The sequence below is a fragment of the Haliotis cracherodii genome, unplaced genomic scaffold (genome assembly GCF_022045235.1).
Source record: "Haliotis cracherodii isolate W230 unplaced genomic scaffold, xgHalCrac1.p SCAF_4, whole genome shotgun sequence".
Lineage (NCBI taxonomy): Eukaryota > Metazoa > Mollusca > Gastropoda > Lepetellida > Haliotidae > Haliotis > Haliotis cracherodii.
This window is the reverse complement of record NW_027266297.1, coordinates 51,400,357-51,415,660: the sequence shown is the minus strand read 5'-3', so window position 1 is coordinate 51,415,660 and position 15,304 is coordinate 51,400,357. Positions and strand designations below refer to the sequence as shown.

The 15,304-nt window shown below is 42.6% G+C and overlaps 1 protein-coding gene across 1 annotated transcript; it reads left to right on the top strand.

The window, feature by feature from the left end:
- Positions 1–2,917: 2,917 nt before the first annotated feature.
- On the top strand, positions 2,918–4,435 carry LOC139479474 (uncharacterized). Its single transcript, XM_071262320.1, has one exon. The coding sequence runs from the start codon at positions 2,918–2,920 to the stop codon at positions 4,433–4,435; it is 1,518 nt and encodes a 505-aa protein (XP_071118421.1).
- Positions 4,436–15,304: the final 10,869 nt, after the last annotated feature.

The following is a 15,304-nucleotide window of genomic DNA, read 5'->3' as shown; positions in this document are numbered from 1 at the left end:
TGATGTAGCTTTAGAACGGCTTGAGACAAAGTATGGAGGTAAAAGAAGGCAGATTGCTTTAAAAATGGAGGAAGTTTATAACTTCAGACCCATTCGTCCTGGCAACGCCAAGGACTTAGAGAATTTCAAACCGTAGCATCTGAGGTGAAACTGGGTATCGTTGAAAGGCCCAATGATAGGGAACATAAGTCCAATCAAAGGTCAGGATCTTTCTTTGGAAGGAAACAGGTAAAGCTCTGTCACTCTTGTCACAAGACGGGTCATCAGATAGTAAACTGTAAAAGCTTCAAAGCTTTAGAAATCCAGAAACGATGGGTCAAAGCAAAAGAACTGAAGCTTTGCTTTCGCTGTTTAGGAATCCGTCATGTTGGGAAATTATGTTCCACAAATGTGCCATGTAGTATTGAGGGATGTCGGTCGACACACAATAGATTACTTCATGATAGTGATTGGGTAAACTCACGGAAAAGGGACACTGTGAATACAAGCAACAAATCTGAAGAAGCTCGGAATGATTACAAACAGACAACAATGTCTACTACGAGAAAGGAATATTCCTTTTCTTCGCTCAGGACAATTCCTGTTATACTGAAAAATGGAACTCGCAAAATACAGGTCAATGCTCTTCTGGATGAAGCCAGTACACAAACCTATATCAATGAAGACGTAGCATCAGAGTTAGGTGTGCATGGTCAAAGACAGACCGTATCTGTGAATGTTCTTAACAGCAAGCAGGAAACCTTTAATAGCATGGCTGTTGAAGTGGGATTAGAAAGTGTTGATGGATCGGTGAACATGACGATATCAGCATTGACTACAACAAAGGTCACAGGGATGATGAAAGTGATTGACTGGAACAAACATGCACATGATTGGAGTCACTTGCGTAACACTGAGTTTCCAAAATTGAGTTCTCGACCAATTGTGGACATATTGATTGGAATGGACTATTTGGAACTCCATTGTTCTCTCAAAGATGTTTGTGGTCATCCTGGTGATCCTATAGCAAGGCTAACACCATTGGGGTGGACGTGTGTTGGTAAAGTACACGAATCAGAAATACATACTGCACGTGTGACTGGCTCATTCTTTGCTCATGATTCACACACAACAAGCAACGAAATAGAGCTTGAGGCATTAGTAAATAGGTTCTGGGAGGTTGAAACCATTTCAGGGTACACGCCCTTTATGACATGAGATGAGGAACTGGCTGTGGATGCTGTAAAAGAATCACTTACCTATGATTCAGAGAGGTACACTGTTGGTGTTCCATGGAAGGATAAGTCAAAGCTTCCTGAAAGTAATTATGATAGTGCTTTCAAACGTCTGAAACAAATTGAGAAAAGGTTATCCAAAGATGTTACAGTTCAGACAGCATATGGGGACATGATATCACAGTATCTGAATAAAGGATACATCACAAAAGTTAAAAAAAAGAAGTTAACAAAAAATGTTGGTACTTACCTCATTTTCCAGTGGTCCGACCTGAACGAAATACAACGAAGGTAAGGATGGTTTTCGATGCATTAGCAAAAGTAATGGGGTGTCCTTAAATGATGTTGTTCTCCAAGGTCCAAAAATGCAGAATGATCTTGTTGAAATATTGCTAAGATTTAGAAAACATCCAACCGCAATCATATGCGACATTGCAGAAATGTACTTGCAAATCAAGATTACTGAGGCTGATCAACCGTACTTCAGATGTCTATGGAGATCAATGAACCTGGACGAAGAACCTGATGTATATGAATTTTCACGGGTAGTCTTCGGAATGAATTGTTCACCATTTCTGGCACAGTATGTTACACAGGAACATGCTAAGGCATGCAAAAATAATCTTCCTTTGGCTGCAGACACAGTTGCTAAATCAACATACATGGATGACACAATGGATTCGGTAGAAACCGAAGAAAAAGCAATAGAGCTTTATGATCAGGTGAATGAACTGTGGACTACAGCTGGAATGCACGCCAGGAAGTGGGTCTCCAATTCATTGAAGGTCCTTGAATGTATTCCAGTTGCAGATAGACTATCTGAAATTGATATTCAGATGACTGAACTGCCATCAGTGAAAGCTCTTGGTTTGCTCTGGAATGCAGAGAGTGATAGGTTTCAATTCTGCTACAACATCCAAAATGATCACTTTCAAATGTCAAAAAGAGCTTTCTTGGGGGAGATTGCTAAGATATTTGATCCTTTGGGACTGTTAGCTCCATTTACCATTCGTGCAAAGATAATATTGCAACACATTTGGGTGTCTGGTGTAGGTTGGGATGACAGTCTGCATCCTGATTTAGAGGAAAAGGTCTTGCAATGGTATAAGGAATTGGCAGATTTGAAGTCTTTATATTTCCAAAGATGGATAGAATTTAGAACAGAAATAGTCAATCCAAACCTACACGTGTTTGTAGATGCATCACAAGATTCTTTTGAAGCAGTCATTCATCTGGTGAGTGTTAATGAACACGGGACAACGAGTCAACTTGTAGCTGCAAAAAGTCATGTTGCTCAACTGAAGGCTATCAGTGTCCCACGACTAGAGTTGATGGCAGCGGTTCGTGGGGTGAAACTTCTGCTTGCTATTGCAAAAGGCCTAGAAATGTCACCTTATGATGCAAGGATCTGGTCTGATAGCATGAACGTATTGTGGTGGATAAAAAGCCACAGTAGAAGCTTTAAGCCATTTGTGGCCAATCGTGTGGGTTTTATACAAGAAGTGACAAAACCCAGCCAATGGATGCATGTGCCAACTAAGTTGAATACAGCTGACATACTTACAAAAGGTTGTAAACCTGAAACACTTGGTACAAAAGCATCGCTACAAGGTCCTGAGTTTTTAAAACTTGATGTAAGCCAATGGCCAAAGCAGATACATGCTTTCCAGAAAGTTGTGCTGGAAAGGAAAACTGGATCAAATATGAAAGTGACAATGATGGTGCAAGATGTTGATCAGACATGGCGTTTGGATCCATGTAGGTTTTCCGACTGGAAAAGACTGTGCAGAGTCTTTGCATGGGTCTACAGGTTTCTCAGTAACTCTCGGACACAAAAGGATAGGAGAAGGAAAGAAGAACTGGACCTAGAAGAGATTGAAGGAGCTGAAAGAAAACTGATTTCAGAAGATCAAAAGGAAGCATTTCCAAAAGAGTATTTGGCACTGTACTATGACCGCAGAATACCACCTAAGAGTAAACTCATAGGATTACAGCCTTTTCTGGATGAAACAGGGGTGATGAGATTAAATGGCAGACTGAGGTTTGCAGAAGTCCTGTCCTGGGAAGCAAGGTTTCCTATTATTCTTCCCAGAAAAAGCCTGGTGACAAAGTTGATAGTTAAACATCATCATGAAATGTGTCACCACATGGGAACAAATACCACATTAGCCTCATTGTCTTCAAAGTTCTGGATAATATCCTTGAGGGAGGAAATTCGTGAATGGGAAAATGCATGTTCTTGGTGCAAAAAACAAAAAGCAAAGCCAGCACAACAACTCATGGGCAATCTTCCAAAGGTGAGAGTAGTTTGTTCAATGAGAGCATTTGTTCAAGCTGGGGTAGATTTCGCTGGTCCATTTCTTACTGTACAGGGTCGAGGTAAAAGCCGTCAAAAGCGTTACCTGTGCCTGTTCACATGCCTAGCAACACGCGCTGTACATTTAGAGATCGCTTTTGGACTAGACACAAATTCGTTCTTGAATGCTCTCTTCCGCATGGCACACAGAAGGGGAATGCCCAAGGAGATCATATCGGACAACGGGACGAATTTCTTTGGAGCTGTGAAAGAGCTTAAAGAGCTGGTGACTTCATTAGATTCTGACATCACAAAATCGAAATTGGCAAACAGAGGCATTGTATGGAGATTTAATCCTCCAAATGCTCCTCACTTCGGAGGAATATTCGAATCGGTGGTCAAGTCAGCTAAACGGGCTATTTATGCTGTACTCAGCTCAAGTGATGTCACCGATGAAGAACTGATGACTGCTTTTACTGGGGCCGAAGCTCTTTTGAATTCAAGACCACTCACATATCAGAGTGCACACACACAGGATGATGTTCCGCTCACACCAAACCACTTTCTTCATGGGCAGCTTGGTGGAGACTTCACTCCAGAAATAGATTCCACTTCCTTTTCTCCCCAGAAGCGTTGGCGGAGGATCCAGGAACTCATCAGGCATATCTGGAGGAGATGGATGAGAGAGTGGCTTCCAACGTTGAATGTCAGAAAAAAGTGGGTCACGTCATCAAGAGACTTCCAAGTTGATGATGTGGTGATTGTCGTATCACAAGATAATCCAAGAGGAACTTGGCCAATGGGAAGGATATTGAAAACTTACCCAGGCAAAGATGGCCATGTTAGAGTTGTAGATGTTAAAGTTGGAGGGTCGAGATTGACTCGACCAGTTACAAAGATCTGTCCTCTCGAATATCGAGACTGAACAAGAACCAGTTGTTCAAGGTTGTAAATAGTGCTGCTGTTTTCATGGACTAGTCATTGTTGTAAATAAGTTGTTTTTTTTGTAGTTTATCAACTGCATAGTATTGATGAAGTATTGTTCCAAATAGATGATAGACAGGGGTCTATCATGGAAGGGGGCATGTTATGAAGCATCCGGAAACAATTGTCCGGGAACAAGTCTCATGTTCCTGGACACAGGGCTTGACTCATGGGTACACAACAGCTTCGCGGAAAGCTTTAGAGTTGGCATGCAGCACGTGCTTCTTGCTGGATGAGCGCAAAATGCGCATGCTCGAGACACAGTTTATTTCAGTTGGCTTCTGGCATTCATATGGGTAAGAAGTAAATGGATATCTCTTTCTAAGTTACCAAATAGTGAATTAGAATAGTACAGATATACTACCATACGGCAACTTCACTTTAAGTTTCAAATCCATTTCATTTGATCTTATCACATTTTCATTGTTCATTACATTACAAGGGGATTTCACGTTTAGTTGATTACAAGGGGATTTCACGTTAAGTTGATTGCAAGGTAATTTCATGTTTAGTTTAGTTTAGTTTAGTCTTCCACTGCGAACCAAGGGGTGTGTGGGTGGATGGATGGATGTGTGTGGATGAGGGGTGTGTGGGTGGATGGATGGATGTGTGTGGATGATGGGTGTGTGGGAGGATGGAGGTGTGTGTAGGTGGATGGAAGTGTGTGTAAATGAGGGGTGTGTGGGTTGATGGATGGATGAGGGGTGTGTAGGTGGATGGAAGGGTGTGTAGATGAGGGGTGTTTGGGTGGATGGAAGTGTGTGTGGATGAGGGGGTGGATGGATGGATGGATGTGTGTGGATGAGGGGTGGATGGATGGATGTGTGAGGATGAGGGGTGTGTGTGTGTGGATGGAAGTGTGTGTGGATGAGGGGTGTGTGGGTGGATTGATGGATGTGTGTGGATGAGGTGTGTGTGTAGGTGGATGGAAGTGTGTGTAAATGAGGGGGGTGTGGGTTGATGGATGGATTAGGGGTGTGTAGTTGGATGGAAGGGTGTGTAGATGAGGGGTGTTTGGGTGGATGGAAGTGTGTGTGGATGAGGGGTGTGGGTGGATGGATGGATGTGTGTGGATGGATGGATGTGTGTGGATGAGGGGTGTGTGGGTGGATGGAAGTGTGTGAGTGGATGGAAGTGTGTGTGGATGAGGGATGTGTGGGTGGATGGATGGATGTGTGTGGATGAGGGGTTTGTAGGTAGATGGAAGTGTGTGTGGATGAGGGGTGTGTGTAGATGGATGGATGTGTGTGGATGAGGGGTGTGTAGGTGGATGGAAGTGTGTGTGAATGAGGGGTGTGTGTGTGTGGATGGAAGTGTGTGTGGATGAAGTGTGTGAGTGGATGGAGGTGTCTGTGGGTGGATGGAGGTGTCTGTGAGTGGATGGAGGTGTGTGTGGGTGGATGGAGGGGTGTGTGAGTGGATGGAGGTGTCTGTGGGCGGATGGAGGTGTGTGTGAGTGGATGGAGGTGTCTGTGAGTGGATGGAGGTGTGTGTGGGTGGATGGAGGGGTGTGTGAGTGGATGGAGGTGTCTGTGGGTGGAAGGAGGTGTGTGTGAGTGGATGGAGGGGTGTGTGAGTGGATGGAGGTGTGTGAGTGGATGGAAGGATGTGTTTCTGACGACGAAAAGAAACTTTACCATAGTTCTGAATCACTCTAGTTAAAAAATCACAAAAGATAGATGCATAAAGGAAAATGTATTGAAAAGATCAAAGCTCAACAAAATGAACAGTAAAAATGACATTCATACAGCATCCGATATTGGCATGACAGTTGAATTGAGGTGTGGTAACACACACACACACACACACACACACACACACACACACACACACACACACACACACACACACACACACACACACACACACACACACACTCACACTCACACTCTATGTTCTACCATGTTTTCCCAAAGCAGAATACATGTTATTAAACCGGAAGGGCTTATAACCTTTTTATGAAGGAAGCAGTCTCAAAGTTGTACTGTATCGGGCATGTTTTTCCCTAAACCAAAAATGTATACAGTATTGTCATAAAGACAGTAAGAGGCACAACACATTCTGTTTTAAAGTGTTTTGGAACATGTCTTTTCCCGAACCTGAAGTGATGTCACTAATACGAAAGTGCACATACTTCTGCAATAAAATTGTTTAAAATTGAAACAAGAAAATATTGGTATGTCTTTAAACCAGAATTGTTCAAAACTTTGTAATAAAGACAACTTTAGCACATTTCCAAATCGGTGTAAGAAATTATGTGTACCCCATAATAAAAGTAACCAGGATCCATTTCCTGTGTCTAGAAAATGGACCCACCCTAAATCGGTGACGAATACCTCAGTTTCATCCAATAAATACCCAATGCAAGAACAAATATGGTAAAGTCAGACTGTACTTCTTTTCAAATGACTTTTGTCTTTTTGTGATTTAAGAATGTTGTTGCTGTACTGGCACTTATCTTTTAGGATAAAGTGCGAATGAACCTGAGCGACTGTTAGGAATCGGTTTCACATACTCATGCATGTAAAAAGTCTTGTTTTATATGCTTTGATAATTGTTGTTGTTTTTTCATAATGACACTTATGAAACAAAATATACGAAATGAATAGAAGCAACGGAGGACATTTATTTATGTGCATTTATGTCGGTCAAAGTATATCTGACTTTTTTTTAAAAAACAAACCCCACCAATATATATAATCGATGAGGATACCAAATGTGATCAAATTATTAGAAAAAAGCAACTGATAATATAATTGGAATTATGAGAAATTAAGTTAAATCATGACCTTATAAAGTTTTTTTAGGCCTGATGTTACGCCTTGCCAGTGTCAACGAAAGCAGAATGCAGTTTGAGGTTTCGGTCTTATTATCCTACACAGGTTGAATTAACATTTTACCAAGGCCGTGTGCCTAGCCCCTTTCTATTTCAGTTCTTTATAAATGAGTTAGTTATTCAGATGGATGATGAACGTCCAGATGGTGTACAGTTGCATCCTGATGTTATTCATGTTGTCTTCCTCTTATTTGCTGATGACTTGATACTTTTCTTTGAATAGTTTTTTATAATCTTCAAAGGAAGTTAAATGTACTAGATAAATGTCAGTTGATATGTCTAAAACAAAGGTTGTTGTGCTAAAAAATGGTAGTGGACTTTCACGTTTCCAAAAGTGGTCTATTAAAGATGGTTCAGGAAACACCCATCTATGATTGTGCTTTAACAATCGGCTCAACTGGTCAAAAACCTTTGATAGCATAGCTTTACAAGCTAAACGGGTTTGGGTACCGACTTTGAGCAATGTAAATTCCCTACGTCCTTTTTCCTATGATTTATACTTTAAAATATTCGATGCAAAATTTCTGCCTATACTGCTCTACAGAGCTGAAGTTTGAGGGTTTGAAAACGTTAAAACGTTCTTGGTGAAGACACGTCAGCACAATGTCTGAATGTCGCATACCAATCAAATGTTATAATATGATGTGTATCTATGATGAACAAGGTAAGATAGATTGGGTTTACAAAGTTAAGTAATTGTATGTGTAAACTAGTATTTGGCGATGTGTTGTTTTTTTCCAAACGTATGGAAACAAAACAATATTTCTAAAAATATTTCAACAACGTGTGAGAGACAACCTTCAACAAACATGGCATAGTGTACTACTTTCCTCATAAAAAAATGCACAATTCGGACCTTTTGTAAATTGTGAAACCTACCTGAAACTCATGCCGTCAGTAGTATAGTATCAGTAGGCAGGAGCTCCTTTTGGTAGACCATGGTAGGCCACCAGACTGAAAGGGTCCCGCAAGTCTATCGGAGTGGATCAAATTCATCTTGTACGGTCTACACGTTGTACACCATGAACGTTAGACAACCTGTATGGAAAAAAATATAGAAGAAATAGATAAGACTACACAATCAGCAAGCTAGCAGTTTACATTTAGCGCGCAAGAACGAGGTAGTCATGTCACCCTGCATTGACTATAACGCTGAAGGCAGCCGGATTTCGAATCACCCGCGCTGCGTACTATTGATACCAGACTCAAAAGGTACTGAAGTCAGTCAGAAAAACATAAGTCCTTTCCGTCCATACTCTCAGAAAATAAGATGAAAAAATAAAAGGCTTGAAAATTATTATGCCAAATTTGGCTTCTTCTTTTTTTGTTATTAAAGAAAATAAAATCTTCTAATGTAAAAGGGGCCAAAGTAGGACTATGGTCTTTTTGACTCTCGCATGTTGAACCACATAAATATGTTTGATAAGTACTAAATAGTTTTACGGGGTTCGTCAAAAAAACAAACTGCATGCGTACCAACAACAGGCTGGCTTTATTATAATGTGTGTAGGTGCCATAATCCTATACATAAAACACTCTCAGTAAATCTATCTTATACATTATGATAACTTTTATGTTGATGAATACAATGGATAAAGTTATTTTCGTCAATAGCCAATGTCAAACAAATCAGGGGTATACAGCAAGAATCTTTCGGGATTTCTCTGTCTATACTTTTGACTTTGGTCCTTATGGAATTGGACATTGGCCCTTTGTCAAAATTTGTATTAACTATAAAATTGAAAATGTGCGTTGAAACATCACCTTAATTATAGGATATTGGGCCATGCTAAAGCTTTCAAAACATAACAAAAAAGGTTTCTGGTGTCTTATTGTGTTCTCTGTCCATTAATGTTGTTACAATATTATCCGTCTGGTGTTACTGTTAACCCTCATCTTTTTGAAGTATGTAAATTGTTGTTAGTGTTAACCCTACACTTACCATATATAATTCTGTACCATGCTCAGTCTCACGTGACAACAGTAGGAGGATTTACACCGAAACGCTATAATAGTAAATTAAAGAAGTTGTTAACCATAAATTGTGTCTTCTTTGTGACCACTGACATAAGGTTGCTTGCTAAAATACAAAGTTTGCGTTAGGTTGGGGGCAGATGAATTCTAGAGTGTGGCAGCAGTAAAACCTGACTAGCTGGGGGCAGATGAATTCTAGAGTGTGGCATCAGTAAGACCTGACCAGCTGGGGGCAGATGAATTCTAGAGTGTGGCAGCAGTAAGACCTGACCAGCTGGGGGCAGATGAATTCTAGAGTGTGGCAGCAGTAAGACCTGACTAGCTGGGGGCAGATGAATTCTAGAGTGTGGCAGCAGTAAGACCTGACCAGCTGGGGGCAGATGAATTCTAGAGTGTGGCATCAGTAAGACCTGACTAGCTGGGGGCAGATGAATTCTAGAGTGTGGCAGCAGTAAGACCTGACCAGCTGGGGGCAGATGAATTCTAGAGTGTGGCAGCAGTAAGACCTGACTAGCTGGGGGCAGATGAATTCTAGAGTGTGGCAGCAGTAAGACCTGACTAGCTGGGGGCAGATGAATTCTAGAGTGTGGCAGCAGTAAAACCTGACTAGCTGGGGGCAGATGAATTCTAGAGTGTGGCAGCAGTAAAACCTGACTAGCTGGGGGCAGATGAATTCTAGAGTGTGGCAGCAGTAAAACCTGACTAGCTGGGGGCAGATGAATTCTAGAGTGTGGCATCAGTAAGACCTGGCCAGCTGCGGGCAGATGAATTCTAGAGTGTGGCAGCAGTAAGACCTGACTAGCTGGGGGCAGATGAATTCTAGAGTGTGGCAGCAGTAAAACCTGACTAGCTGGGGGCAGATGAATTCTAGAGTGTGGCATCAGTAAGACCTGGCCAGCTGCGGGCAGATGAATTCTAGAGTGTGGCAGCAGTAAAACCTGACTAGCTGGGGGCAGATGAATTCTAGAGTGTGGCAGCAGTAAGACCTGACTAGCTGCGGGCAGATGAATTCTAGAGTGTGGCATCAGTAAGACCTGGCCAGCTGCGGGCAGATGAATTCTAGAGTGTGGCAGCAGTAAAACCTGACTAGCTGGGGGCAGATGAATTCTAGAGTGTGGCATCAGTAAGACCTGGCCAGCTGCGGGCAGATGAATTCTAGAGTGTGGCAGCAGTAAGACCTGACTAGCTGGGGGCAGATGAATTCTAGAGTGTGGCAGCAGTAAGACCTGACCAGCTGGGGGCAGATGAATTCTAGAGTGTGGCAGCAGTAAGACCTGACTAGCTGCGGGCAGATGAATTCTAGAGTGTGGCAGCAGTAAGACCTGACCAGCGGTGGGGCAGATGAATTCTAGAGTGTGGCAGCAGTAAGACCTGACCAGCTGGGGGCAGATGAATTCTAGAGTGTGGCAGCAGTAAGACCTGACTAGCTGGGGGCAGATGAATTCTAGAGTGTGGCAGCAGTAAGACCTGACTAGCTGGGGGCAGATGAATTCTAGAGTGTGGCAGCAGTAAGACCTGACCAGCTGGGGGCAGATGAATTCTAGAGTGTGGCAGCAGTAAGACCTGACTAGCTGGGGGCAGATGAATTCTAGAGTGTGGCAGCAGTAAGACCTGACCAGCTGGGGGCAGATGAATTCTAGAGTGTGGCAGCAGTAAGACCTGACCAGCTGGGGGCAGATGAATTCTAGAGTGTGGCAGCAGTAAGACCTGACTAGCTGGGGGCAGATGAATTCTAGAGTGTGGCAGCAGTAAGACCTGACCAGCTGGGGGCAGATGAATTCTAGAGTGTGGCAGCAGTAAGACCTGGCTAGCTGGGGGCAGATGAATTCTAGAGTGTGGCAGCAGTAAGACCTGACCAGCTGGGGGCAGATGAATTCTAGAGTGTGGCAGCAGTAAGACCTGACCAGCTGGGGGCAGATGAATTCTAGAGTGTGGCAGCAGTAAGACCTGACCAGCTGGGGGCAGATGAATTCTAGAGTGTGGCAGCAGTAAGACCTGACTAGCTGGGGGCAGATGAATTCTAGAGTGTGGCAGCAGTAAGACCTGACTAGCTGGGGGCAGATGAATTCTAGAGTGTGGCAGCAGTAAGACCTGACCAGCTGGGGGCAGATGAATTCTAGAGTGTGGCAGCAGTAAGACCTGACTAGCTGGGGGCAGATGAATTCTAGAGTGTGGCAGCAGTAAGACCTGACCAGCTGGGGGCAGATGAATTCTAGAGTGTGGCAGCAGTAAGACCTGACCAGCTGGGGGCAGATGAATTCTAGAGTGTGGCAGCAGTAAGACCTGACCAGCTGGGGGCAGATGAATTCTAGAGTGTGGCAGCAGTAAGACCTGACTAGCTGGGGGCAGATGAATTCTAGAGTGTGGCAGCAGTAAGACCTGACTAGCTGGGGGCAGATGAATTCTAGAGTGTGGCAGCAGTAAGACCTGACTAGCAAGTCATCATCTGAAACTACAACACACTGCACTACAGGTTCTAAGTGTACGATTATTGGGTTTCATTGCGGATTTTGATAAAGGTCGATGCAATTAGATATCATCGTGATATGAGTGGAATATTGTTCCCCCAAACAGACTGTGTCACGTCAGTCGGAAGTAACAACGTAACGTCTAGAAAAGGTGCAAGTGACGATGTTGTCGAGTACATTTCAACGTGTGATGCGTGTCAGGACATACGTACCTTTGCAGCATCCAGTCAAACTAAATGACACAGCCTCCTCCCACAGCAGCATGAACCTGGTCGTCGGGCCTCTCACTGACACAACATGGGTAATTGGAAAGGGCAACATCACATGCTGCAATGCCGGTGTTTGTACCGATTGAACACCGTGTGGATAATAAGTCAAGATTAACGATGGACGGTGGAACCCCGTTTATCCAGACGGATTTGTAACAGTCGTGCAGATTACTAGATGTTGACCAGTTGGGTACGAAACCAACCATGTTGGAAAATACAACATACACTAGGATACATATGAATTTGTAGGACCTTTCTGCTATCCTTTCTAGTGAACAAAACGGGTTATATGATGTTTCTGTGGTCTGTTGTTGAGTCTAACATGGAACTTTTTAAAACCACCTGTGACTAAAAACCAGTGGTCCAACTGTAGCAGAATTATGTGTGTGCATCGATAAATGATGTCAAAAACACAGCTACGGGTGTGATTCGTTTATTAGATGACGAGTGGTATAACCTTTCTTTCACACCCTGAAATGCACAATAACACTCAATAAGAATATTGTACATTATGACAATTTAAAATGAGAACATGATTTGTCCAGATTTATTATGTATATGTACAAGTATACTATGTTGAACTCTCACAACTCCCAAGACTTAGGGAAAACAATTACAACATGGTTCCCGACGACATTTTTTTAACCTATTGCTCCTCAATCGCTCATCCGTCAAAATTAACAGATTGTAGTATCGTCACGTGCCAGTCACGTTTTTCTTTGACTAAGGTCATAGGTCAGGTACTATGGCAGAAAATTTGGATTCAAGATAATCAGTGTATTATTCACATAACGTCGCTGGCAATGTTCTCTTCTGAACCTCCCTGTTGAAAGGCATCTAAATTTCCCCTATATGGCTTCCATACCTGCTACATCAAACAATGGTCCGACGTAAATTTACCTATGATATGCATACAAACATTGACAGTTTGCAGTATGTATACACATTGTACTGTGCACATTTTCTTTTGTCAGAAGTAGTGAGTGAGTTTGGTTTTACGCCGCTTTTAGCAATATTCCGGCGGGGGACACCAGAAATGGGCTTCACACATTGTACCCATGTCGGGATTCGAACCCGGGTCTTCGGCGTGACGAGCGAGCGCTTTAACCACTAGGCTATCCGAACGCCCCTTATCAGAAGTAACGCCACTTGGCGAGTATATTCGTTTTTCAGTTTTCGTTTATCTGACTCTTAATTAAAAGCAGTGTCAACATACTGAAAGAAGTTCTTCCAAGAGCTTGTGGTCTGATTGTGTCCAAATGTTTGCTGTGTATATGTCCGCTGTGAATACCCAGTGCATAGAAAACTTCCAGACTTTCATTTCCCCCCCCCCGACATGAATTCTCTTGCAGATAACTTAGATTCAGTATCTGCACGAAGATTCAAGAACTACCAGTTATATAAGTGAAAAGGCTTCTTCTTGTGTGTCCACGATCATCCGTTAGCGGAGGCAGTGGAGTGTTTTGTAATGCATTTTATTGACACTGTTTATTGCCCCGCCAATAACGGAGGGTCCGGTTTAAATAAAGCAATAACCTTTGTAGTTTAGTTTTGAAAGCCTATTACAATAAATGTATGAGTTTTGTTGCGAAAGGGGAAGCGACAAGTAAAGCCATAAACTGGAGTACCATTAACTTTGGAACTTAGCTGGAGCCACGGAATGTTTAATCTTGATGACTGTGCTTGAGGGACGAGTTCTTTGTGATGAGTTCCTTTTTACTGCAAACTACAAGCATACGTTTACAAATAAAGCTTCAAACAAACAGTTACATATGTATTTGTTTGACTTTTCACCAGATCCTTTGTCCCTGTAAACGCAGTGAACGGTGTTTTGTAACGTATTTTATCGACGCTTCTTCTGCATTACACTGGTGGAGGATCACGTGTTGAAGAAAGTAAAAACCTCGAGAGGTTTTCTCAATTTTATTTTTGAGAATCTATAATTGTAAACGTATGTTGTTTGTTGGCATATTTAGTTATTTATAACGCCACTCTTAACATTGTTCCAGTCATTTGACGGCATGTCAGCATAATGTGGGAGGTTAACCCGAAGTGATGCATACTACTTTGGTGAAACCCTTGAGCACGGGTATGGTGATGGCACATATAGAAACATAGGGACGAGCCGGGATTCGAACACAATCATAGGTTTCTGGTGTGCCCAAGGGAATGCTGCGCCTTAGACCACTGGGCTACGCGTTCCCCCTTGTTGGTAAAGAGGAAGTGACAATTTACACCTCATAACGGGAATTACTTTTGACTTTGTACCTTATCCACCTATAGTCTTAGAATTTTCAAGTTTGCTGACTGGGCTTGATGGGTGGGTCCTTTTGGCTTGAGGTTCACACGCTATTTTTAAACAGGAAGTGAGACACTTAAAGTCAGAAGTACAAATAGCTTTGCCATATACTAAGTTACAGAGACGGGACTTTCATTTGGCAGACATCTATTTTCGGGTACTTGAAGTGACCAAATTCAAACAGGAAGTACTTATCACTAAGTTACAAAGTAGGCTACCGTCACAATACTTTCTCGTTTGAATTTCTCATATTTTCCGAAACCACAACTGAGCGGAAGTACTCATACCTTTGTAATAAACTGAGCTAGAAACAATGGGAATTCTTTTGATTTACTACTACTACTACTACTACTACTACTACTACTACTACTACTACTACTACCACTCTGCAAAAATAGAAAAGCAAGAGTGATCTTCGGATGTATGTATTATATATCAACATTGTTAAATATTGGCACATAGCATTGTCATTGACACAGGTTCCATATGGTACTAAGTAGATTTTCTAGGTGAAGGTCATCTGTTCTAAATATCTTGTATGGCCACCATTAGAGTAAAAAACTGATTGGCATCGTCGTCCCATGGAAGCAATTAAATCCCGAATTGTGGCCAGGGGAATGTTCACCAACTCTGCATGCAATGCTTGTGCCAGCTGTTGGAGGTTCTGTGGTTGTTACTGGCGTGCTTGCAGTCGTTGATCCAGTGCATACCATAAATCGGGAGACCTTGAGGTCCATGGCAGGACCTGGATGTTGTGATTCCTGAAAGAGGTTGTTGTCATGCGGTATGGGGTCGGGCGATTTCTGGTTGGAAAGTGATGTTCGCTTGTTGCATAATGGGAAGGTCTTGTGGCCGAAGAATGTCATCCATGTAAAGTTGTGCCGTTAAATTCCCTAGAACTTTCACCAAGTCTGTTCTACCAGTGTGGGAGATGGCGGCCCACATAATCACACTATCACTGCCA

What these genes read in the sequence shown, in the direction of transcription:
- LOC139479474 (XM_071262320.1), top strand. Translation starts at nt 2,918, where the DNA reads ATGAAAGTGACAATGATGGTGCAAGATGTTGATCAGACATGGCGTTTG.